General features: G+C 43.8%; 1 protein-coding gene across 3 annotated transcripts in view; it reads left to right on the forward strand.

Annotated features, from left to right (window-relative positions):
* The first annotated feature begins 1,240 nt into the window (after nucleotides 1-1,240).
* Nucleotides 1,241-27,685, forward strand: part of LOC124046098 (rho guanine nucleotide exchange factor 25-like) — a 132,756-nt gene continuing 106,311 nt past the window's right edge. For 2 of the 3 annotated variants that reach the window (XM_046366096.1, XM_046366097.1), the window contains exons 1-2: nucleotides 1,241-1,677; nucleotides 13,232-13,394. In XM_046366096.1, coding sequence (XP_046222052.1) covers nucleotides 1,582-1,677; nucleotides 13,232-13,394 — 259 coding nt within the window. In that variant the 5' untranslated portion in view covers nucleotides 1,241-1,581. The remainder of the gene's footprint in view (nucleotides 1,678-13,231; nucleotides 13,395-27,685) is intronic. The other variant, XM_046366095.1, reaches the window with a different exon arrangement.

Raw genomic sequence — 27,685 nt, forward strand, 5'->3', positions numbered from 1 at the left:
GTGTGTGTGTGTGTGTGTGTGTGTGTGTGTGTGTGTGTGTGTGTGTGTGTGTGTGTGTGTGTGTGTGTGTGTGTGTGTGCCTGCAGTCTGCAGAGTGAGTCCACTGTTACTGTATAATCAGTGACTGCGTAATCTAAATGGAGGCATCCTGCACTGAGGGGCAGTGTGCTGCAGTCCTTATTTGGGCCTGTCCTGACCCTTTACAGTTCACCCAAACCATGTGTCACACCCTCAGACAAGGGGAGAGATAAAGAGAGAGAGAGAGAGAGAGAGAGGGCCATAGGGACGAAGAGAGTTAGACTGTCAGGAGCAGTAGAGAAACTGAGAGAAGAGAGGGAGGGGAGAGAGCTCGAGGAAACGAGGGATTGAAGTAGTTAGGGGAAGTGGGGGACTCTAGGAAGTGGGGTGGAGGAAGGCAATGATGAGAGGGGAGAGACAGACGGAAAGAGGGAAGATAGGTTTGGGGATGGGGAGGTGATCATGGACAGCCAATGACAACAAGGCAGGAGAATGTTGAGGTAAAAGAAGAAAAGAGAAGAAGAAAAAGGGAAGAGAAGGTAAAAAGAGAATGCCCCAGGGCAGTACATCTCAGCGTGGACCTAACAGTACACTCCCTGTCCACTGAATTAACCAGAGGAGGAAGGGGGAAAGAGAGATTTTCTGGACAGAATAAAAGAGAGGGGGATCTACTGAACAGAGGAAAAAGCCACTTGGGAGAGGAAAAGAGGAAGGGATCCATTTGGCAAAGGAAAAGGGAGAGAGTGAAGGATCTACTGAATAGAGGGGGAAAAAGGGAAGGATGGTATTTTCATCCAGAGGGAACCCTGTATAGAGGGGACTAGGTGACCTGAAGAAGAGACACTGTGAGCCACCACCTGTGTGTGTGTATGTTTGTTTGTGTGTGTGAGGACAGGACTGCGCTCATCCCAGCAAGCCTGGGCACACTCTTAGTCCCAGGCAGCGTGTGTGTTTTGTGCGTGTGTGAGTGTTCCAGCCAGGCACGCTCCAGACAACAACATGTTCTCCTATTCAAAATGTAATTGTTTATGTGTATGCGAGATCCTCTGACTCACGCTCAGTGTGTGTAGGTGCGTGTGTGGTGAGTGTGTCTGAGTGAGTGTGTTTGTTGTGGTGTGTGTGTGTGTGTGTGTGTGTGTGTGTGTGTGTGTGTGTGTGTGTGTGTGTGTGTGTGTGTGTGTGTGTGTGTGTGTGTGTGTGTGTGTGTGTGTGTGTGTGTGTGTGTGTGTGTGTGTGTGTGTGTGTGTGTGTGTGTGTGAGTTCCTGTGGCTCAGACCAGGCCAGGACGAGACAAGGCAGCGGCTCTAAACTCTGGCACCGTGCTTTGTAGGAGGAGAGGTGAAGGAGGGAACAGACAGAGAGAAGGAACAGTGGAGAGGAGGGGGAAAGAAACAGGGAGAGGAGGAGTGACAGACTGTGGAGGAAAGGAGGAGGAGGAACAACCGTGGTGAACTGAGGAAAGGAAGAACGGCAACAACAAACAGAGGGAGGACTTACAGGAGGAGAAAGTGAGAAAGGAAGGAGAGAGAGCAAAGTAGAAAAGGAGAGGTTTTTGAGGGAAGAATGAAGGCGCTTCAGAAGAACCAGGGGCGGACAGACCAGATGCTGGGTGCTATGGCTGACATGCTGACTTCCTTGGCATTGCCCAATCAACAGTGGGTGAGTGACATATCAAGTTTTGGTTGGTGGCAGTGTTGTTAATTGGCGTTGTTTTATTGGGTCGCGATATTCTCTTCACATTCAGCACTTCTTTGGTGCGTCCAAGAGATAAGCTAGAATAGAAATGGATTGTAGTCCAGAAACGTATGTTGTAGTCCAGAAACGTGTGTTTTGGCCCAGAAACGTGTGTTGTAGGCCAGTGCAATTATAACAGGTTATTTGTTTCTTATGGTTTTGGAAATCTCTGTTGTAGATTAAAATGACCAAATAGGTCATACAAGTTAATCAAAGACAGTAAAGTTAATGACCTAACTGATTTCATATCAGGAACATGAAACCCCTGTTCATATGTGTGAATGGAGACAATAGTGCAGACTTTATTTTTAGCAATACTAGCGTCTTTGAACTGTCCAGAGTTTCCAGTACTCTAATGGCATGACCCTTAACCCTCGTCTGTTATAGAGATTAGGTCAGACAACATCAGATGGACTGTTTACAATGCAAACACATTCCACAGATGAGATTGTGTGTGTGTGTATATGTGTGTATGTGCACACGCACGTGTGTGTGCATATTGGCATGACCCTTAACCCCCATCTGTTAAAGACAATAGGTCAGACACTCCTCAGATGGACTGTTAACAAACATGTGAGTGTGTGTGTGTGTGTGTAACCCATTATAATCCGATCAGTCATTGACATCAATAACATTCTCAACAGGAACACCAAGCTACATTTGGACTTTAACACATTTTTTGATAGCTTGACTCTTAAGGATAACTCTTGCTTAAGGAAAGTCACACAAACAGACAGGCAATAAGGACAGAAAGGACAGAAAGGGACAGAGAAAGACACCGAGAGGGAGGGAGTGATAAAGAAAGAGTGGGAGAGAGAGTTCAAGAGTGAGAGACAGGGAGAGAAAGAGCGATAGAGAGACAGGAAGATTAACAGAGATAGACAGAGTAATAGGTAGAGAGAGCAAGTAGGATACATGAGAGTGTGTGTGTGTGCCTGGTTGTCTCTCTTCAGTGGTTGGGAGGAATCTTGGATGTGTCTCAGCCACAGGAATTGGAGTAGTACTGATTAAGACATCTCCCCTTAAACAAACTCATGCGATTCTAACTAAGGCTTCCCTCTCTCTCTCTGTCTTTCTCTCTCTTACCCTCACTGCCTCTCTGTCTCACCCTCCCTTCCTCCCTCTCTCGCTCCTTCTCTCTCCCCCTCACTCTTTCCCTCCTTCCCTCTCCCCCTTTATATTTCTCACTCCCACTCTACCTCCCTCCCCCTCTCCCCCCTCTCTCTCTCTCATGACTTTTTTATAAACACACAACTGCTGTAGGCCTTTACATGGAAGCCAGTCAGATGCTAAATTAAATCAAAACGGTGTGTTACAGTGCAGTATCAGACACGATATGTCATGTGTCAATGTGCAGCGGTTAGGACGTGGTCAGGCGCAGGACACAGAACTGAGTAAAAGATGTACTTTACTCGAAAAGAAACAACAACATTTCCACGAAGGGAAAACACACCATCTCACAGAAGTCTTGAACACGAAACAAAGAACAAACATGAACAAAACCATGTGAGAACTAGAGGGTTAAATAGGGAATAAATGATAACATAATGGGAACCAGGTGTGTACAATCAAGACAAAACAAATGGAAAAAGAAACGTAGATCGGTGGCAGCTAGAAAGCCGGTGGCGACGACCGCCGAACGCCGCCCAAACAAGGAGAGGCACCAACTTCGGCGGAAGTCGTGACACGATAAATAAAAATAGAAGATTCAAAGCTCAGAAGCTCATTAGAAGTTCAGAGGTTCCAGCATTGAGAATCAACTAACCCAGCTAACAATTCTAGGGAGAGAGAACATTTTTGTAATGTTACCCATAATGTTCTCCTGTTTGAGTGTCCAGTTAGTTAGGGGAACGTTCTATCTATGCTAGCGAAATCCTTATAACCTTTTTTGCTTGTTTTGTTGTTAGTGTTAGCAGAACATTCCCTTAATGTCAAGCGGAACTTATCTAGAAAGTGGCTAGAATGTTCTCAGAATATACAATATTACTGTTCTAGATGCGTTTTATGGGTTGCAAGAAATCAAATCAAATCTTATTCCTCACATGCTTCGTAAACAGTGAAATGCGTTCTTATGTGCCCTTCCCAACAATGCAGAGAAATAAAATAGAGAAATAATAGAAAAATAATAACACGTAATAATAAAAGTAATACTAAATACTTAATGAGCAATAATAAGTTGGCTATATACATGGGGTACCAGTACCAAGTTTATACTGTATGGGCCCGATCCCTATTTAAGAATTTAAGCCCTTCTTACACATGCCTTTATATGCACTTCTCAGTATTCGGCATTCAGATGTACCCTTTTCAGTCGCATAACGCGCTGTGCAGGTGTGGCTACTTCGCGCGCTCTGAATAAATGTAATTCAGTACATTTATCTTAAGCCATCCCTTTAAATATGGTGTACCTTTAATTAGAAGTTTGTTGACAGACTCAATAGATTACATGGAGTGAACGGGGTCAGAATATAGGGATCAATGACAGAAAGCCATCTACGCATATTCGTTTCCGTTTCAGCACCAACTGGTAGATTGAAAAATAATCCGATTTTTTGGGGTTAGAAAAGTAAGAATGAATCAAATATATTAAAAAACAGTTTGGAGAGCCGTTACACACGAAATATTGATGAATACAAAATACACTGGTTTGATTCATCCTGAAAGTTATCATATTCAAGTTAAATCCATACGATATTGGAAGGTGGAAATAAGTGTATAATAGGGGTTGAACTATAGTCCTATAAATCCACCCTAATTCTCACTAACCATGGAACTGTATGACAACGGTCCAGTCCTTGTGAAGCGTGCTCCAGGCTCCAGGTTTAACCTGCTACGTGCGGTCTGAGTTCCATAATGATAGGCTACATGTCCCAAATTATTACACAACCTTAGCCTAATGTGATCCACTATTGCTAGCAACCCTCAGGAACAATTTACATGGTTGTGACAGAGGAAAGAAAGATCAACGGAATGGAATGACGCTAAAATAAATATATGTCGGCATTACTGACGTGGATCCGGATAGTGGTTAATATTTAACATGATACAAATTATACAATGAAACGTAGATAAACCCAGGCATATAATTAAAACATTATTAAACGCATGCATCAACTCGTCAGGGTCAGCCCTACTGAAGCCAATAACTTGGGTCTCCAAATTTCATCCACGCAGATTATGAGAATGATGTCCTGTTTCACTGTGGAAGGAAAAAACATCTTCTACAATTGCTACGTGTATTTACAATCCCCTTCTCCAAATGGATTAGTCATTTACCTAGCTCATTTACCTTGCTGGAGAATGCTGTTAATTCTCTTTGGGGAAAAATGAAATTTATGAGTTTTTGAAAAGTTTAAACTCATTTACTGCATTTCTATACAAGCAGAAATGACCCCAGCCTTGGCTGCTGTAGGTTCATTCACCTCAGCCGATCTACAATCACACAGCCTATTAGTATACAGTTTAATGTTATATTAGAAATGATTCACACTGACATGTAGCATCAGCGACTGTTCAGTCAGTTTTAATGACGAATTGCATGAAGTCACCGGCCCTTCACATAGACCTCATTTTCTCAAATGACACAGCGTTCACAATTGTATTCCTAGGCAGTCCTACTCAAGACCCACACAAACAGACATCAATGGAGCACACAGATGATCATATCACATTCACATTCATTGTTAGAATATTACTCACCATTCTGTATGAATATCAGTGATGTTTCGGTAAAAAAAGAAGAAGGGGGTAATGGGTAAACTAAGATGAACAACCTCCGATATAACATATGATATTTTTTTAGAAATGTATTGTTTCCATTTTGATTCCATTTTAATGTCGGACTATAAGGAAAGATAGGCCATGTGAAGATGTTCATATTGAAACATATCTTATTAAGTTGTTTGATAAGATTAGTACAGATTTTCTCAGAGGACCCCACATGGGGCCTCGACCCAAAGTTTGGTAACTAACCTCTCTCGCTGCTTGCTTCCACTCTCTCTCCCTGTCTCCTCTGCTTCCTCCTGCATGCATTGCAGACTACCTCCGTCTCACCACTGAGCACCACACCTCTGTCTGTCTCAGTAGCCTACTCTCTGTAAAGCAACATTATTATAAGCCAGTTTTGTTTGCTCTGACTGAGGTAGGCTCCATTTAATGTTAGCTTCTTACTTCCTCCTTCTAGCTGGCTAAGTAATACTAGCCAAAGCTCAATGTTACTGCAATAGATGTCTCTGCTGGCAGCTAGCCACCTGATGGACTGATATTAATAGTATAAGCAACTATTTGCCAGCTGTGCACTCATTCTCAGAGAGTATGTTTTTGTTTGATTGGGGATGTCTGTAAACACATCAGGAGCGGTGCGATGGTTTTAAAATTGCCTTTGTCCCGCATCTCGCAAACACTATCGGCAACGTCTCTAGTTTCCCACTTGAGTTGACTCCGAGCTGGTATAGAGCTTGTTGCCATGCCAAGCAGTTGCCATACCAAGCAGTGGTGAAGCCAGTCAAGATGCTCTCAATGCCCTAGCATTTAGCTCAGTGTGGATGTTGCCTGTAATCCATGGCTTCTGGTTGGGATATGTACGTACAGTCACTGTGGTGACGATGTTGTCGATGAACTTATGGAGGCGCAGCAGGTAGCCTAGTGGTTAGAGCGTTGGACCAATAACCAAAATGTTGCTGAAATGAATCCCAAGGTAAAGGTAAAGATCTGTTGTTCTACCACTGAGCAAGGCAGTTAACCCACTGTTTACCGGGAACCGAAGACATGGGTGTCGATTAAAGCAGCCCCCCGCACCGCTCTGATTCAGTGGGGTTGGGTTAAATGCGGAAGACATATTTCAGTTGAAGGCATTCAGTTGTACAACTAACTAGGTATCCCCCTTTCCCTATTAATGAAGCCGGTGACTGATGTGGTAAACTCCTCAATGCCATCGGATGAATCCTGGAATATATTCCAGTCTGTGCTAGCGAAACAGTCCTGTAGTTTAACATCCTCTTCATCGGACCACTTCCGTATTGATCGCGTCACTGGTTCTTCATGTGTGACAGGTGACATGCTGGTAGAAATGAGGTAAAATGGATTTCAGTATCCCTTCATTAAATCACCGGCCACCAGGAGCCCCGCCTCTGAAATAACATTTACTTGTTTGCTTATGGCCCTATACAGCTCGTTGAGTGCGGTCTTTGTGCCAGCATCAGTTTGTGGTGGTAAATAGACAGCTATAAAAAATATAGATGAAATCTCTTGGTAAATAGTATGGTTTACAGATTATCAGTTATTCTAACTCAGGCGAGCAGAACCTCGAGACTTCCTTAATATTAGAGATCACGCACCAGCTGTTGTTGTCACGCCCTGATCTGTTTCACCTGTTCCTGTGATTGTCTCCACCCCCTCCAGGTGTTGCTTATTTCCCCCAGTGTATATATCCCCGTGTTTCCTATCTCTCTTTGCCAGTTCGTCTTTTATGTTTAGTCAAGTCAACCAGCGTGTTTTTTCGCCGCACTCCTTTTCCCAGTCCTCCCGGTTTTGACCTTTCCCTGTTTCTGGATTCTTTACCCGCCTGCCTGACCATCCTGCCTGCCGTTACCACGAGCCTGTCTGCCACTCTGTACCTCCGGGACTCTGATCTGGTTTTGACCTTTGACCTGTCCACGACCATTCTCTTGCAAACCCCTTTGGATTATTAAACATTGTAAGACTCCGACCATCTTCCTCCGGTGTCTGCATCTGGGTCTCGCCTTGTGCCTTGATAGTTGTTAACAAAGAGACACACCTTGAGCTTCTCCGAGGCTGCGGATCGATCCTGCCGACATATAGAAAAAAAAGCGAGGAAACCTGCTATTCACTCACCGACGTAGTTTTGTCAGGATGCTCGCTTTCGGGTTTGGGATCTGGTCCGGGGTCAGCAGTATGTCCTGCGCCACCTACTCGTTGGACTAGAAATGCATTGCCATTCTAGTGTTTTCGTTGGAAGAACATTCATGTGTCCAGTTTTCTGAGGGTTAGGACAATATTCCATCAACGTCACATCGAACATACACAGAACACGGTTGCCATGTTGTCCGAATGTAAGATATTAAGGTTCTTGACACGTTTCATGGGAACGCGCTTCTTGCACTGAGATGCTGCACCTTAGACTTCTGCACCACTCAGGAGTATGTACTCCACTAGGATTTGAACTCACAACCTTCTGGTTCTACAGCAGTCAGATCTTCCTGCTACGCCACCATATATCTGTCAGTTATCAGTGAATTTGAATATTATCTCATCATTGATTTTCTTGACTGAATTCAACAGGTTAAGGTCTTTTTTTACGGTTGTCTAATGTTGTTGTTGGCATAATGTTTTAATTGTACTCCTGAATCACTATGATCAAGAACAGTTTTTTAAAGTGTACTTTTAACAGAGCTGAGATTTACAATTCACCCTATTGATTACACATATCAAGTAGTTTCAGATCTATATAAGTGCCTACGGAGGAGGGGTTAAGCTTTCTTCTGGCCAGGGCCTAACTATACTGGCTCAATAAGCACATGCCCTAGAAATATCTCTTATCGGGACTGTGGTTAGGGTGTTCATCATTGATGCTGGTGCTCTGAGTCCAAGATGTGCAAGGGCACTATTCTCAGATTCTCAGCAATACGGGTTAATGTCATTACTTGGCAACAGATACAACTGTATTGTTTGCATTTTAATTGCATTTTAATGCAGTACTACAATGAACGATAGGCCATGTGGAGAGGTTCATATTGAAACACATCATCTTTTTTAAAGTTCCCAACTTGTTTGATTTTTGTCCGATTTCCCCATTGAAAGATGGGAATCGGTAGTAAGAATTCTAGATATCTCAGAATCTTTTTGAAATCCACACCACGTATTGCCATGTGGAAAAAACGTGTCTCTGGTAAGGAATCGCATCAGGTCTCGTGCATTTCTGTTTTTTAACATTCCTAATTTGTTGTGGAAACATGGCCCTGGCGGTAGTGTTGCTTCTGATGGAAATCTACCCAGAACATGGTTGCCATATTCTCAGAATATCAGAAACGTGTCTATTTACAGTAGCATGTCTGAACTGTCTCACATTTGCCATTTAAGCAATGATTACGTCAGTTATACCAAACCAATACACAACACAGAGTTTCAACTCCACACCTACTCTTTTCAGGGTTTTACTTTTTTAAAACTATTTTCTACATTGTAGAATAATAGTGAAGACATCAAAACTCTGAAATAACACGGAATCATGTAGTAACCAAAATAACAAATCAAAATATATTTTATATTTGAGGATGTAAGGGGTGCATACTGACGGCAGAGAAGTCAGGCGCAGGAGCAAAAACTGTGTTACAACGGCACAGTTTAATAATAAAAATCACCGTAAACAAAACAATCAAATACAATGGGTACAAAACCCGTCGTACACCAGACATAACGTGCACAAGCACTTACAATAAACAATTCCAGACAAGGACATGGGGGGAACAGAGGGTTAAATACACAACATGTAATGATGGTATTGAAACCAGGTGTGTGGGAAGACAAGACAAAACAAATGGAAAATGAAAAGTGGATCAATGATGGCTAGAAGACCGGCGACACCGACCGTCGAACGCCGCCCGGACAAGGAGAGGAACCAACATCGGCGGAAGTCGTGACAGAGGACAACAACCTCTACCTCAATGTGAGCAAGACAAAGGACCTGATCATGGACTATCGAGGGGAGTGAAGTGGAGCGGGTCGAGAGTTTCATGTTCCTTGGTGTCCACATCACCAACAAACTATCATGATCCAAACACAACAGGACAGTTGTGAAGAGGGCATGACAACACGTTTTCCCACTCAGGAGACTGAAAAGATTTGGCATGGGTCGCCAGATCCTTAAAAAGTTCTACAGCTGCACCATCGAGTGCATCCTGACCGGTTGCATCACCGCCTGGTATGGCAACTGCTCGGCATCTGACCGTAAGGCGCTACAGGGAGAATTGTGAATAACTCACCACAGGTCAACGAGAAGGGTGTGCTTGAAAGGATGCTGTCACGCTCGTCAAAATGACAGGACCAAGGTGCAGGGTGGTGAGTGTACATTTTCCTTTATTTTGCAATGTCGCCAACAAAACTATAAACAACAAAACAAATGTGAAGCTCCGTAAGGCTATACATGCATTAAGGAAGACAACTACCCACAACTTCCCAAGGCAGGAAACTCTGAGCTCAGCCCAGTCCAGAAATCTGGCAGTGGCTTTCACTGAACCACTTGTTGCAATGTCGATGAGTCTCTCTTGTTAAAGATATCAGTAAGTGGACTGGAGGCAGGGCATGAAAGGGATAACAAATCCAGTTGTTTGTGTCATCCGTTTGGGAAAGTACCTGCGTAATTGCGCTCCCAACTCACTCAGGTGCTTCGCTTTATCACATTTGACATAGTCCGTAAGCTTGAGTTCATTTGCACACAAAGAATCGTAAAATGATGGAAAGACCTGTGTGTTGTCCTTGTTAATGCAGACCGAGAAGAGCTCCAACTTCTTAATCGTAGCCTCAATTTTGTCCAGCACATTGAATATAGTTTCGTGGAGTCCCTGTAATCCTAGATTCAGATAATTCAGGCGAGAAAAAACATCATCCAGACAGGCCAGTCGTGTGAGAAACTCTTCATCATGCAAGCTGTCAGACAAGTGAAAATTATGGTCAGTAAAGAAAACTTTAAGCTCGTCTCTCAATAAATAAAAAAATGTGTCAATACTTTGCCCCTTGATAACCAGCGCACTTCTGTATGTTGTAAAAGCGTTACATGGTTGCTGCCCATATCATTGCATAGTGCAGAAAATACACAAGAGTTCAGGGGCCTTGCTTTAACAAAGCTAACCTTTTTAACGAAGACGTCTTTCAAGCTGTCAGGCATTCCCTTGGCCACAAGAGCCTCTTGGTGGATGCTGCAGTGTACCCAAGTGGCGTCGGGAGCAACTGCTTGCCTGCGTGTTACCACTCCACTATGTCTCCCTGTCATGGCTTTTGCGCGGTCAGTACAGATACCAACACATCTTGACCACCAAAGTCCATTTGATGTCATAAAGCTATCCAGTACTTTAAAATGATCCTCTCCTGTTGTCCTGGTTTCCAGAAGAGGATGTCTTCCTTAATCACGGGATCATTCCTATGAAAACAGTAGTAAATGACCTAATGAGACTCTCAAGAGAACGTTCTCTAAAGTACTGGGAATGTTTATTGTTAGCTGGGAAGGAATAGGATTTATTGATGAATACAACTTTATTTTGAAAACCAGAATCATTATCCACCTACTTAAGCCCTCAAAGACCAACTAAGTTTGTTAACCGAATATCTTTAAAAGCAACTGTTTGCAGTTGACGTCACTTACTCCAATTAGCTACATTTGAACTAGATCTCTTCTTGATAAAGTAATTCCAGATGTAGTAACACGCCGAATGGAGTGGACACTTGATAAAAGAGTTAGCTTTTTTCCAACAGTTTTATCAAGTACTGTTTTATGAGGGTGGAACTGAAGTCCTGAAATACTGTAGTCTTGCTAACAAGACAGACATTGCTAACAAGACAGACATTTAGCAGGCTGAAATGAAAAGGAAATAGCAGCACACTGTTACTCCAATGCCATACATTTAATTACAACCAAGATATGGACAACAGGCTGCCTTCATCACATTGTAAGCAGAGCAGAAGGCAACAGGGACTGCAGAGACCAGTTGCTTCCTGTCTGAAAGCAAAGTGACTATCTATCTATTTAGATGAATTATTTCCTCCCCTGGAGATAGTAATAAAAACTAGAACATCAGTGATTATGATCTCTCTCTCTCTCTCTCTCTCTCTCTCTCTCTCTCTCTCTCTCTCTCTCTCTCTCTCTCTCTCTCTCTCTCTCTCTCTCCTCTCTCTCTCTCCTCTCTCTCTCTCTCTCTCTCTCTCTCTCTCTCTCTCTCTCTCTCTCTCTCTCTCTCTCTCTCTCTCTCTCTCTCTCTCTCTCTCTCTCTCTCTCTCTCTCTCTCTCTCTCTCTCTCTCTCTCTCTCTCTCTCTCTCTCTCTCTCTCTCTCTCTCTCTCTCTCTCTCTCTCTCTCTCTCTCTCTCTCTCTCTCTCTCTCTCTCTCTCTCTCTCTCTCTCTCTCTCTCTCTCTCTCTCTCTCTCTCTCTCTCTCTCTCTCTCTCTCTCTCTCTCTCTCTCTCTCTCTCTCTCTCTCTCTCTCTCTCTCTCTCTCTCTCTCTCTCTCTCTCTCTCTCTCTCTCTCTCTCTCTCTCTCTCTCTCTCTCTCTCTCTCTCTCTCTCTCTCTCTCTCTCTCTCTCTCTCTCTCTCTCTCTCTCTCTCTCTCTCTCTCTCTCTCTCTCTCTCTCTCTCTCTCTCTCTCTCTCTCTCTCTCTCTCTCTCTCTCTCTCTCTCTCTCTCTCTCTCTCTCTCTCTCTCTCTCTCTCTCTCTCTCTCTCTCTCTCTCTCTCTCTCTCTCTCTCTCTCTCTCTCTCTCTCTCTCTCTCTCTCTCTCTCTCTCTCTCTCTCTCTCTCTCTCTCTCTCTCTCTCTCTCTCTCTCTCTCTCTCTCTCTCTCTCTCTCTCTCTCTCTCTCTCTCTCTCTCTCTCTCTCTCTCTCTCTCTCTCTCTCTCTCTCTCTCTCTCTCTCTCTCTCTCTCTCTCTCTCTCTCTCTCTCTCTCTCTCTCTCTCTCTCTCTCTCTCTCTCTCTCTCTCTCTCTCTCTCTCTCTCTCTCTCTCTCTCTCTCTCTCTCTCTCTCTCTCTCTCTCTCTCTCTCTCTCTCTCTCTCTCTCTCTCTCTCTCTCTCTCTCTCTCTCTCTCTCTCTCTCTCTCTCTCTCTCTCTCTCTCTCTCTCTCTCTCTCTCTCTCTCTCTCTCTCTCTCTCTCTCTCTCTCTCTCTCTCTCTCTCTCTCTCTCTCTCTCTCTCTCTCTCTCTCTCTCTTCTCATTCTGTCTCCATTCTCTCTGTCTCTCTGACAGACTGATTATCTCTCTCTCTCTCTCTCTCTCTTTTTCTCCTTCTCTGTCTCTCACCCTCTCGCTCTCTACCCCTCATCCCTCTCTCTTCACTCTCTCTCCTCCTCTCTCTCCGAAGAAATTCCCTGCTTCCCTCTCCATTATTGACCAATCCACTTTGCCGGGAACAATAAGAATGACCCGTAGCCTCCTGGCTTAGAAAATACTTCCCCCCAGGTTCAAGGTTTGAGTACTAAGGATATGTGTTTTAATGGTACAGTCGTACGATTGTTGATCATCAAGTGATAAACTTTCCTTGGAAAGAGCATTACAGTTCAGAATGGAATGCGGAGGATATGTGACTTCATGTTTTCTCTTACAAATATTTTCCAGCTTTGTCCCAGATCGGTTTGTGCTGTTGTAGCCAACCCCTATGATGGTTGTTACATTTTGACGTGACGAGGATCATAGGAGATGGCTAGTTGTTGACTCTCCTTTAGGAGGGATCCTCCTGACCGTGTATCTCTCTGTCCAGCCCGCAGAGAACAATGACGCAGCAACAGAGCCCCCGGTGAGCCAGGAGGAGAATAAGGGGGCAGGAGGCCCACGACACTTGGACCCAGCTGGGCTAGAGGACTGGGAGCAGGGGTCCCCCACACAAGACCACCTGGAGAGGAGAGGAGGAAGAGACAGAGCAGGTGAGACCTGAAACATCACACCTTTCCAATCCTTGTCTTGTTGAAATGTTTCTGTAAAGAATTGTTTGGGTACCTAACTACTACATTGCCACCTTGTGCCTTGACGACCTGAAACACTTCATCTGTCCATTGTCTACGACTGTCAGTCTGTATCCACACACAGCCTGTGTGTGTGTGTCCACAAACCCTCGCGTGCCAGTCGAAACAGGGCCTCACCTAACCTGTCTGGTTTGTCCCACCTGGAATATAAATATCCATGTTCCGGTCTGCTGCTTGTTCCAGTATCCATGATGGCAGGGTTTCAGGTGTCCTTTCAGTGACATTAAAAAGCAACTTGGTTGAATACTCAATCACCTCGTAAATGACACCTGGCCTGTTGACAAATACTCTAATATTCTTAGGACTTCATTTCTACCACCCACTTGTGTTGAACGCAACGTCTTGTACTACGTTCATGTGTGTTTACCCTCCATTACGTCCCTGCTTGTAGACGTATGTGTTCAGCTGTACCTAAAATAGACACTTATCTGACCAGTCATGTGAGATAATATGAGCAGGTGTGTTATCAGATGGGAGTCACCGTAAGCTTCCTGAAGCTTGGGGGTTAGCCGGTAATGAACCACCTCCCTGTATCTGCACTGTTAGCACTGATAGGACGATATAGGACCTAATCTGACCAATGGGAGGATCAGGGCCCAGTTATCCCCGTTAATGTACCGTGTAGGAAAACTGGGATCAGTTTGTGGGCATGCTTGCGTACGTGTGAGTGTGTTTGTGTGTCAGAGTAGGGAGGCTGGCGTGGGGAGGCTGCATGGCCAACCGTTTCCAGATGGGGAAAATGGATGCAAAATGTTGAGGGAAAACCCTACTATTGGTTACAGACAGCCATTCTTGGTTGATTTAGCTCTGAAAAGGTTTGCGTGCCATTTTCCTTGAGTGCAACCAAACAAAAGGAGCTTTGTAGCTGGATGGGGGATCGGGGGGGTAGTGGTAGAGTAGAGTGTGTACCGTGTTGGCTGAAACCAAATCAAACCAAACCGCTAACTGGTGTGCAGAGCAGAGCATGACGTTTGTTCGTGTGTATGTGTGCGTGCATGCGTACCGTGTGTGTGCGTGCGTGTGAGACGGACAGAGGAGGAAGCTGTCGGCAATGTTTATCTGTAATGGCCAAATGCAGCCAAGTATTATCTTAGCCCAGGCCTCCCACAGGAGAGCCAGAGTGCTGAAATGCATCGTTCATAATCCATGAATGGAGTGGTGGTCGAGCTGGGAGGTTGTTGTTCGTGCCACTCCTATGGTATTTTTCAGGTCCATTGCAAGCCTGCGTTCAAATTTGAGTGTTTGCCTGAGCCTGTCTGGAGTGGGACAGATGGGCGGGACTATATGCATTTTTGGGATTATTCCATTGGTTCCTTTGCCCCAGGAAAAGATCTCAAATACTACTGCTGCTGCCATGATGGTCTGGTTGGTATGGTAGGGGTCAGTGTCATGTTTCCATCCCTTGCTGTGACTGTGGTGGGGATGGAGTGCAGGAGGAGGAAGAGAGGAAGCCCTGCTCTCATTGGCCCTGAATGTGTGTGTGTGTGTGTGTGTGTGTGTGTGTGTGTGTGTGTGTGTGTGTGTGTGTGTGTGTGTGTGTGTGTGTGTGTGTGTGTGTGTGTGTGTGTGTGTGTGTGTGTGTGTGTGTGTGTGTGTGTGTGTGTGTGTGTGTGTGTGTGTGCGTGCGCGTGCGTGCATGTGTGTGTGTACTCTGGTTTTGTGGGGTTCAGACAGAGGCACAGGAGAAGCAGGAGGATATAAGAAGAGATCACCAAGCGGGCATCTGGTAGACATTAGAAACAAGATGCCTTCTAGTGGCTTCACAGGAATCACAGGACGGTGCCAGCAGCAGCTAAACCACATGCAGACAGAGGGGAGACTCTCTCCTTCTTCTCTTCTTCTTCCCTGCTTCCTTTCATTTCACTTCCTGATCCCCGTTCGTCTCTGATCTCCTGTGCTCCGCTTCTTCCTGCCTTTTCTTCCTCTTTTTCCAAACGTTCGTCTTCCTCTCTATCCACTCCCTCTGTTGTATCTCACTTCCTCAAAGGTCTAATTCATCTCCAGTCTCTTCCCACAGGCCAGGACCCTTGGTAATACCCCCCCCCTGCGTCTCAAGGGGTCACGAGAAGTAAAGTGAACCCAACGTGATCCCTAGGTCTCCCTTTCCCCTCCCCACTGCCCCCCACCCAAACATCCAGTTGCAGTATTTGATAGTAGTAGCTGACTGATGGATGTCCTTACGTGTGGCTAGGGGCTACCTCTCTCTCCTGTTTTATGATGTTGTTTTTGTCAGGGACAAATGCTTAAACCCACAACAACAGGAAGAGGAAGTGAACCGGTAATCATGGCAAAGTGCTCAAAGTTGACCTGTAACCGTGGTAAAGTACACACACACACACACACACACACACACACACACACACACACACACACACACACACACACACACACACACACACACACACACACACACACACACACACACACACACACACACACACACACACACACACACACACACACACACACACACACACTGCAATTCCATAACCTCAAGTCCAGCAGAACAGACATAAAGAAGACATATAGGACATATGTAACTAGTTATGTCGTTATATTAGTCTGCACAACAGCATAATGGTACCGGAATTTATGTTGGAGAGTTGCAGCGTGTTACTGTTCTCTTCCCAGGTTTGTCACAAACATGTCGGCTACAGAGCCATTGAATACGTACCGACTAGTATCAAGCCACATTACCATGCCACAGTACCAATAGACATTTTGTCAACGGTAGTTTGGAGGCTTTTGCTGTAAGAGTGGAACAGTAAAATGCCTCTGGGCTACAAAGTACTTGAAACATCTGGGCCCTCTGTTGTCTTTCATCTTAGTAATCCTCTCTGCTTGTAATATGGTAGGTGATATGATACTATGGTAATCGTCTCAGCCGCCCTGCATCACATTACAGTACAGTACATTTCAACATGCCCCTGGATGGAATGTCATAATAATGACGAGTCAGAAGGGACAGAACAGATCAAAGTAAGACAGCTAGAATAGCCTGTGGATGTAGACATCAGATGATGTCTGTTGTGCCGTGACGGCACACATCAGCAAACACCTTTTTGCCTACTTTGAGAATAGTTTGTTCTTCTCTCAGTCGTCTCTCATGGCAGACTGAGCTAGCTAGCGCATGCAGTATTTGGTTCTGTGTGACGGGATTAGTCGAACGAGAGGCCACACAAGGCCATGCACGGTCACGCTTCTTCTGAGGACAAAGTGAAAGTGAAACATTCATTTGCCGTATTCCCTGACAGTACAGCGTGTACACAGAAAATAGCCAAGTTGACGTTACTCATTGTGTATGACTTCTCTATTAAGTTCCGTAACAAAACAGGCACCAGTAGCACAAATAGAATGCAAATGGGGAGTTTCTTAGGGGTTTTGGTACACTGGGGAAGAGGGGGAAACGCACCAATCACCTCACAGTCCTCAAGCAGGGTAATCTGACAGTCCAAGTCACAACAGGTGATCCCACCGATATTGTTCGTGCTTTTCTCCCCTATGAATAGTGTGTAAAATAGTATTCTTGTCGTCTCTTGGTATCTCTTGGTATCAATTGTATACATTCTACATTGAAATACATGTAGTAAAAGTGTTAAACAAATCGAAAAAATAGTTTTTATTTGAGATTCTTCAAAGTAGCGACCCTTTGCCTTGATGAAAACTTTACGCACTCGGGCCATTCTCTCAACCAGCTTCACCTGGAATGCTTTTCCAACAGTCTTGGAGGAGTTCCCAAAAATGCTGAGCACATGTTGGCTGCTTTTCCTTGACTCTGCAGTCCAACTCATCCCAAACCATCTCAATTGGGTTGAGGTCAGGTGATTGTGGAGGCCAGGTCATCTGATGCAGCAGTCCATCACTCTCCTTCATGGTCAAATAGCCCTTACACAGCCTGGAGGTGTGTTGGGTCATTGTCCGGTTGAAAAACAAATGACATTCCCACTAAGCACAAACCTGATAGGATGGCAAATCACTACAGAATGCTGTGGTAGCCATGCTGATTAAGTGTTCCTTGAATTCTAAATAAATCACTGACAGTGTCACCAGCAAAGCACTCCCACTCCACATGCAAAGATCATTCGTTCACCTACTCTGCGTCTCACAAATACAGTGGGGCAAAAAAAGTATTTAGTCAGCCACCAATTGTGCAAGTTCTCCCACTTAAAAAGATGAGAGAGGCCTGTACTTTTCATCATAGGTACACTTCAACTATGACAGACAAAATGAGAAAAAAAATCCAGAAAATCACATTGTAGGATTTTTTATGATTTTTTGTGGAAAATAAGTATTTGGTCACCTACTCACAAGCAAGATTTCTGGCTCTCACAGACCTGTAACTTCTTCTTTAAGAGGCTCCTCTGTCCTCCACTCGTTACCTGTATTAATGGCTTGCTAGAGAGAGCATTTGGATGATCCAGAAGAAGATTGGGAGAATGTCATATGGTCAGATGAAACCAAAATATAACCTTTTGGTAAAAACTCAACTCGTCATGTTTGGAGGACAAAGAATGCTGAGTTGCATCCAAAGAACAACATACCTACTGTGAAGCATGGGGGTGGAAACATCATGCTTTGGGGCTGTTTTTCTGCAAAGGGACCAGGACTACTGATCGTGTAAAGGAAAGAATGAATGGGGCCATGTATCGTGAGATTTTGAGTAAAAACCTCCTTCCATCAGCAAGGGCATTGAAGATGAAACGTGACTGGGTCTTTCAGCATGACAATGATCCCAAACACACCGCCCGGGCAACGAAGGAGTGGCTTCGTAAGAAGCATTTCAAGGTCCTGGAGTGGCCTAGCCAGTCTCCAGATCTCAACCCCATAAAAAATCTTTGGAGGGAGTTGAAAGTCCGTGTTGCCCAGCAACAGCCCCAAAACATCACTGCAAAACTTTTTTGCCCCACTCTACATCACACGGCGGTTGGAACCAAAAATCTCAAATTTGGACTCATCAGACTAAAGGATAGATTTCCTCCGGTCTAATGTCCATTGCTCCTGTTTCTTTGCCCAAGCAAGTCTCTTCTTCTGATTGCTGTCCTTTAGTGGTGGTTTCTTTGCAACAATTCAACCACGAAGGCCTGATTCACGCAGCCTCCTCTGAACAGCTGATGTTGAGATGTGTCTGTTACTTGAACTTCGTGAAGCATTTATTTGGGTTGCAATTTCTGAGGCTGGTAACTCTACTAAACTCTGGGTCTTCCTTTCCTGTGGTGGTCTTCATGAGAGCCAGTTTCATCATTGTCACGCCTTGTCTCTGGTGCCTGAGGGCGCCAGGTGACCCATCATTACACACACCTGTCACCATCATTACGCTCATCAGCACTTCATTGGACTCACCTGGACTCCTTCACTTTGTTGATTGCCCCCTCTATATCTGTCTGTTACTCAGTTTGTTCCTAGTGTCAGCATTATTGTCGTTATGTTTTCCCTGTCCAGACACTGTCCTTGTTTGTTTCATGTCGGTTATTTATTCACTCCCTGTACTTGCTTCCCATCTCCCAGCTCCAGTCCTTACAATCATAGTGCTTGATGGTTTTTGCGACTTGAAGAAACTTTGAAAGTTCTTGAAATTTTCCGGATTAACTGACCTTCATGTCTTAAAGTAATGATGGACTGTCATTTCTCTTTGCTTATTTGAGCTGTTTCTTGCCATACTATGAACTTGGTCTTTTACCAAATAGGGCCATCTTCTGAATACCACCCCTACCTGTCACAACACAACTGATTGGCTCAAATGCATTATAAGGCTGCCTATAAGACTACAAATAGGCCTAGGTCTAATATTTACAACTTGTGCTTCACACTTCATGTGGGGCCAACGTTATGCTGAACGTTTGAACAGTGTTAAACTAGTGCTGACTCCTTCATTGAGATGTCATAGTTCCGATTTAAGCCCTTGCTACATTCATCAGACTCACACACAGCTGGGATGAATGTACACTACCCAGCCAAGCTACACATACACACAGAGAGGGAGTGTTCACTCTGTTCCATCGAACTGCACAATCCACTGTCTCGTCAGCCCAGCCAGGCAATTTATTAACTTGATCTCCACTATAAAAGCATCTAGACATTATTTCACATTTCTTTTAAACTAACATTTAGTTTTCACTAAATGTATAAACTTTCCTGTCTGTCTCTCTGACATATCCATTATTTGAATATGTTGGTAACCCGTTGTTTAAAGGCTTATATAAGTTATAATGCCCTCGAAGCTGGTGTTTGGAGGATATATTGGCACAGTTTGCCCGCCCTTGACTTCGTCTCAGGCCTAACAACAGCCGTGCCAATATATCTTCCAAACACCGACTTCTTGGGCATTATAACTTAAATAATCCTTTGATTCAGGCAGGGTCAGGGAATAGGGGGCACATCTGACTGTTGATAGTTTTCAGGTCCAAACAGCAGGTTCCATGGAAAAAAGCAGCATGATTGAGAGGTGGGAGGTGGATGGATACTGTTTAGAGGTGGGAGGTGGATGGATACTGTTGAGAGGTGGGAGGTGGATAGATAGTGTTGAGAGGTGGGAGGTGGATGGATCCTGCCAGGGAGGGATAGATAGGGCAATATGATTGTAATGTTGTGGTGTGTATGTTGTAGCTGTACAGTGAGGGAGGCACGGGATGGAAAAGGACACACACACACACTTCTCCCCCCAGACAACCATGGACATGCACTCCGACTGCAGGTGGGTGTGTTCTGTGTGCGTATTCTGTGTGCTCTCAGTGTGTGTGTGTGTGTGTGTGTGTGTGTGTGTGTGTGTGTGTGTGTGTGTGTGTGTGTGTGTGTGTGTGTGTGTGTGTGTGTGTGTGTGTGTGTGTGTGTGTGTGTGTGTGTGTGTGTGTGTGTGTGTGTGTGTGTGTGTGTGTGAGAGAGAGAGAGAGAGTGTGCTACTCTCTTCCTGTTTCTGCGCTGTGCTCTGTTCCCTTCTCTCTGGAGCCGCCCCATACTGCAGCGGTGTTGCACAGGATACACACAGACAGTGGTGAAGAACAGGACAGGCAGACAGGTCGGTAAACAGAGCAGCACCCCTACACACACACACACACACACACACACACACACACACACACACACACACACACACACACACACACACACACACACACACACACACACACACACACACACACACACACACACACACACACACACACACACACACACACACACACACACACACACACAGGCTGGAACACAGAAATAACCTCCCCCTGAGACACTCAGACTAGAGACTACGTACTGCCTAGTGCCAATTTGCCCAGGGCCGGCCTAATGAATTTGGGGCCCCGGGGCACCTACCTTCCTGCAATGCTATACATTTTGCTATAGGGCAGAGAGAAAAATGTGCTTCTCATCTCATGCTATTCTTCATTATTTGTCATGAGGATTAGATAATGTTTTTGCTGTTTTAAAGATAATTTCCTGCTATTCTACACATTTTGCCATGAGGCTAAGAGAAAATGCAGGAGCACATGAGTGCTTGAGTTTGCCTTAATTGGTGTGGGAGAAGAGAAAGAGAGAGAGACAGAGAGAGAGAGCTAGAGAGAGGGGGGGGGATGGAGAGAGGGAAGGGGAGATAGGGTAGTGAGAGAAACTGGGATAGGGAGGGAGAGAGTGACAGGAATAGATGTAGAGGGAGAGGGGGTAAGGGTGGGAGCAGGGAAAGAGGGAAGTGTAGAGCGAGAGTAAAATATGAAATCTGTGAATAATAAGGCACATCTCTTGGACGGCATTCAACAGGGGAATGAGTGGGAAAGACAGAGTGATGTGTGAGAACGAAAGAGAGAGAGAGAGAGAGAGAGAGAGAGAGAGAGAGAGAGAGAGAGAGAGAGAGAGAGAGAGAGAGAGAGAGAGAGAGAGAGAGAGAGAGAGAGAGAGAGAGAGAGAGAATTTAATGTGCGGGGGGTGAGGGTGGGGGAGAGGGAACGTGATCTGAATATAACCAACTGCATTCTGCCTGATTTCACATCCAGTAGGGTTCACTTTTCTCCCGGGAAACCCGGTATTTCCCTCCAAAACCCGGAAGTGCCATTGAAAAGCATTCAATACATTTAATGAGCCCTACATTAATGACATTTAATGAGCCCTACATTAATGACATTTAATGAGCCCTGCATTAATGACATTTAATGAGCCCTGCATTAACGACATTTAATGAGCCCTACATTAATGACATTTAATGAGCCCTACATTAATGACATTTAATGAGCCCTGCATTAACGACATTTAATGAGCCCTACATTAATGACATTTAATGAGCCCTGCATTAATGACATTTAATGAGCCCTGCATTAATGACATTTAATGAGCCCTGCATTAACGACATTTAATGAGCCCTGCATTAATGACATTTAATGAGCCCTGCATTAACGACATTTAATGAGCCCTGCATTAATGACATTTAATGAGCCCTGCATTAACGACATTTAATGAGCCCTGCATTAATGACATTTAATGAGCCCTGCATTAATGACATTTAATGAGCCCTGCATTAACGACATTTAATGAGCCCTACATTAGACATTTAATGAGCCCTACATTAACAACATTTAATGAGCCCTACATTAATGACATTTAATGAGCCCTGCATTAACAACATTTAATGAGCCCTACATTAACAACATTTAATGAGCCCTACATTAGACATTTAATGAGCCCTGCATTAACAACATTTAATGAGCCCTACATTAGACATTTAATGAGCCCTGCATTAACAACATTTAATGAGCCCTACATTAGACATTTAATGAGCCCTGCATTAACAACATTTAATGAGCCCTACATTAACAACATTTAATGAGCCCTACATTAGACATTTAATGAGCCCTGCATTAACAACATTTAATGAGCCCTACATTAGACATTTAATGAGCCCTGCATTAACAACATTTAATGAGCCCTACATTAGACATTTAATGAGCCCTACATTAACAACATTTAATGAGCCCTACATTAGACATTTAATGAGCCCTACATTAACAACATTTAATGAGCCCTGCATTAACAACATTTAATGAGCTCTACATTAACAACATTTAATGAGCCCTACATTAACAACATTTAATGAGCCCTGCATTAACAACATTTAATGATCCCTGCATTAACAACATTTAATAATCCCTACATTAACAACATTTAATGAGCCCTACATTAGACATTTAATGAGCCCTACATTAACAACATTTAATAATCCCTACATTAACAACATTTAATGAGCCCTACATTAGACATTTAATGAGCCCTACATTAACAACATTTAATGAGCCCTGCATTAACAACATTTAATGAGCCCTGCATTAACAACATTTAATAATCCCTGCATTAACAACATTTAATAATCCCTACATTAACAACATTTAATGAGCCCTGCATTAACAACATTTAATAATCCCTGCATTAACAACATTTAATAATCCCTGCATTAACAACATTTAATGAGCCCTGCATTAACAACATTTAATGAGCCCTGCATTAACAACATTTAATAATCCCTGCATTAACAACATTTAATAATCCCTACATTAACAACATTTAATGAGCCCTGCATTAACAACATTTAATAATCCCTACATTAACAACATTTAATGAGCCCTGCATTAACAACATTTAATAATCCCTACATTAACAACATTTAATGAGCCCTACATTAGACATTTAATGAGCCCTGCATTAACAACATTTAATGAGCCCTACATTAGACATTTAATGAGCCCTACATTAACAACATTTAATGAGCCCTACCTACATTAACAACATTTAATGAGCCCAAGCCCAAAAATGCTCAAATGATTGTGCCGTTATCCAATATGATAAAGGCTACTGCACATTACGAACGACAGAAAAACATAAAAACCCAAAGATGTAGTTTAGCTGTCTGCTCTCTTGGTTAAATAAATGAAACTCGCTCCAGTAGGCAACATTATTTGAGAGTGAACTGTATTACTGTACTGTACTGTATTATACTGTATGATATGGGCCGGAATTACGCACATCGTTCAAACCATGATAAAGCAGAGAGAGAACATGTAATTCTGGTGCAGCTCATGCAGCCTACAAAGTTACAAGTATAGGCTGATTTCATTTTGAAATATAATAGGGACTACTTGTATAATTAGTAGGCTGACGAATATGTACCGTTCATAATATTTCCCCTAATGTTATTAGCCTACCTCCTCTTTCTCTCTCTTATTGTTTCTTCATTTCTTCCCCGCTTTCAACAGATAAATGAAATACGTTTTGTTGTCCTTATCTTCCTCACAGCGAAGGCTGCTGAGGGGAGGACGGATCATAATAATGGCTGGAACGGCGTCAATGGAATGGCATCAACAACATGGAAACCAAGTGCTTGATGTGTTTGATACCATTCCACTCATTCCCCTCCAGCCGTTACCACGAGCCTGTCCTCCCCAATTAAGGTGCCACCAACCTCCTGTGCATCATCATTCTAATGACATTCTTGAATAATACAGGACTAGAATTAGGTGCAGGCTTTCACTTCCCTTCAGGAGGTTTGAAAGGCTATGGGTGGGTCTGAATAAATAACTGCTATGGCCTACTGCCATCGCGTGTTCGCTCTTCATTCAAACTACCTGTGAGTCTTATTGACTGCTGTATTTACATTCAGAAAAAAAAGAATTTACATTCGATATTCGAGTGATAGGCTGTTTTAAAACTCTGCAGCTGCAATTTAAAAAAAAATGGAATCTATACAATTAAAAAACAAGGATAACCCCGATGGGGATGGGTAAATTATGGCATTCGGTCTTTGTATTAGGGTAAATATAGGCCTGCCTGTCACAAGACAAAAAGTTACCATGATGCGATAGATGACAGGTCTACATGCATTGTGAAATGTGCTCCATACTGAGATGGGCTGTCTGTCCCCACACTGAGTGTTGGTGATTCATCATGCGGAGGCCGTAGAGAAGCCACATTTAGCCACTGCTTATAATTTAACAGTTCCATTTCACGCCATGCTGTTCGTATAAATAATTGATTATAATTTACCCGTTTCTCGTAGTTATTTATCCCGGGAAAAAGGAGTGGTTTTGTGCCGTAAATCCCGGTAAATCTCGGTAACAGGGTTCCCGCCATTCAAACCTACTCTCCAGTGATTGGAGAGAAATTCACGTATGCATGTATGCCTTTGCCTATGCGAGATTGCACTACAGATGTAGCATCTTAGTTTGATCACTCTTTTGTTGCTGAGAATTTTCCTGCCCACCTGGGAATGTCAACCTGTATAATATTCAAAGTTTTAAAAGGATTCTAAAGTTTGTCATTTTTACTTTAAAATATGCGACTTGATTTGCCCTACCGAAAAACGAATCAACCCCTATAAGAAAAATGTCCATGAATTATAATTTCCTGTTGATGTAGGATTATTTTCCTGCTCTAGTAAACTGGCTCAAATTAAGATCCTACAGCTGTACACGTGATACATGTTTAAAGACATGCCACATTACAGACACGGAACATACAAAGCACCGCTGGACATTTCTCTGGAGGCAGGAAACCTGTATCGCTGAGTCACTTCCTCCTAACTGGACGGGCGGTAAAGATGCCTTCTCCCTCTCAGACTCAGACTCTATGGAAAAGACAGACAACCAGACATTCCATATGAGAACTGTAGGTGTGTACTCCCGTATGCACTATATCTACAGTATGTGGCTGTATATTCCAGCATGTGCATTTATAGATTTTCCCATTCTCCATGACCATGCACGGGGTGCTGAGCCAGCTTCTTCTAGGCATCTGTGTTTATGCTTGACGATGTGTGTGAGGATTAATCATGTTTAGTGTGTGTGTGTTGGGGGAGGGGAGGGTGATATAGAGGAAGGAGGAAAGGAGAGAGAAGATGTCTGGGTGTTCACCTCACCTCCCCCTCCTTTCCCTCCCTCACCATTCCCTTCTTCCATCCCCCTCTTTTCCCTCCCTCACCATTCCCTTCTTCCATCCCCCCTTTTCCCTCCCTTCCCTCCCTCACCATCCCCTTCGTCCTTCCCTCTTTTTCCTGGAAACACGCGGCCCAGTGGTGGAGAGCTAGTCTTCCATGCTTCCACTGACATTCACGACTCTTCACACACAGCTCTCAGGCCAATGTCAAAGTTCACCAGGTCCAGAAGTGTGTTTAGTGACTGTGGAGAGAACGATAGGAGGGTAAACTGAACTGGGATCTGGTGAGGCGACATGGAGGCTGCCTCATTGCTCTGGTCTAAACTCCCCCTTCTGGTCCACTGGTATAAGTACAATAGTTGGGCAATACTCTTCAACACATTTGCTTTTCAGATGAATCTCGTTACAGAGACAAAGGCGGAGAGATTTCTTTTTAAAGCGTGCACAAACACAGAAAGACGAAGACGAGGAGAAAGAGAGGGAGAGCGGCGGTCTGTGATCTCACAGTGGTTGGCCAGGGCTTTGTGTAACCTGGCTGAGAGCTGATATGTACTGAGAGATATGTACTGTAGTTGTAGCTGGGAGATGGTGTGTACTGAGAGATATGTACTGTAGTTGTAGCTGGGAGATGATATGTACTGAGAGATATGTACTGTAGTTGTAGCTGGGAGATGGTATGTACTGAGAGATATGTACTGTAGTTGTAGCTGGGAGATGATATGTACTGAGAGATATCTACTGTAGTTGTAGCTGGGAGATGGTGTGTACTGAGAGATATGTACTGTAGTTGTAGCTGGGAGATGTTATGTACTGAGAGATATGTACTGTAGTTGTAGCTGGGAGATGTTATGTACTGAGAGATATGTACTGTAGTTGTAGCTGGGAGATGGTATGTACTGAGAGATATGTACTGTAGTTGTAGCTGGGAGATGGTATGTACTGAGAGATATGTACTGTAGTTGTAGCTGGGAGATGTTATGTACTGAGAGATATGTACTGTAGTTGTAGCTGGGAGATGATATGTACTGAGAGATATGTACTGTAGTTGTAGCTGGGAGATGGTATGTACTGAGAGATATGTACTGTAGTTGTAGCTGGGAGATGGTATGTACTGAGAGATATGTACTGTAGTTGTAGCTGGGAGATGTTATGTACTGAGAGATATGTACTGTAGTTGTAGCTGGGAGATGTTATGTACTGAGAGATATGTACTGTAGTTGTAGCTGGGAGATGGTATGTACTGAGAGATATGTACTGTAGTTGTAGCTGGGAGATGTTATGTACTGAGAAATATGTACTGTAGTTGTAGCTGGGAGATGGTATGTACTGAGAGATATGTACTGTAGTTGTAGCTGGGAGATGTTATGTACTGAGAGATATGTACTGTAGTTGTAGCTGGGAGATGTTATGTACTGAGAGATATGTACTGTAGTTGTAGCTGGGAGATGTTATGTACTGAGAGATATGTACTGTGGTTGTAGCTGGGAGATGGTATGTACTGAGAGATATGTACTGTAGTTGTAGCTGGGAGATGGTATGTACTGAGAGATATGTACTGTAGTTGTAGCTGGGAGATGTTATGTACTGAGAGATATGTACTGTAGTTGTAGCTGGGAGATGTTATGTACTGAGAGATATGTACTGTAGTTGTAGCTGGGAGATGTTATGTACTGAGAGATATGTACTGTAGTTGTAGCTGGGAGATGTTATGTACTGAGAGATATGTACTGTGGTTGTAGCTGGGAGATGGTATGTACTGAGAGATATGTACTGTAGTTGTAGCTGGGAGATGTTATGTACTGAGAGATATGTACTGTAGTTGTAGCTGGGAGATGTTATGTACTGAGAGATATGTACTGTAGTTGTAGCTGGGAGATGGTATGTACTGAGAGATATGTACTGTAGTTGTAGCTGGGAGATGTTATGTACTGAGAGATATGTACTGTGGTTGTAGCTGGGAGATGGTATGTACTGAGAGATATGTACTGTAGTTGTAGCTGGGAGATGTTATGTACTGAGAGATATGTACTGTAGTTGTAGCTGGGAGATGTTATGTACTGAGAGATATGTACTGTAGTTGTAGCTGGGATATGTTATGTACTGAGAGATATGTACTGTAGTTGTAGCTGGGAGATGGTATGTGGACTTTACTGGGGCTGTAGCTGGATGGCTCTTTTCTATTACATGTGATCTGCTTGGATGTTGTCTGCTGATGCTCTGATGTTCACACAGACACATTGAAAAGTGTGTGAGAGAGAGTGTGAGTGAGAGAGAGTGTGAGTGAGAGAAAG

This window comes from Oncorhynchus gorbuscha, linkage group LG10 (assembly GCF_021184085.1).
Source record: "Oncorhynchus gorbuscha isolate QuinsamMale2020 ecotype Even-year linkage group LG10, OgorEven_v1.0, whole genome shotgun sequence".
NCBI lineage: Eukaryota > Metazoa > Chordata > Actinopteri > Salmoniformes > Salmonidae > Oncorhynchus > Oncorhynchus gorbuscha.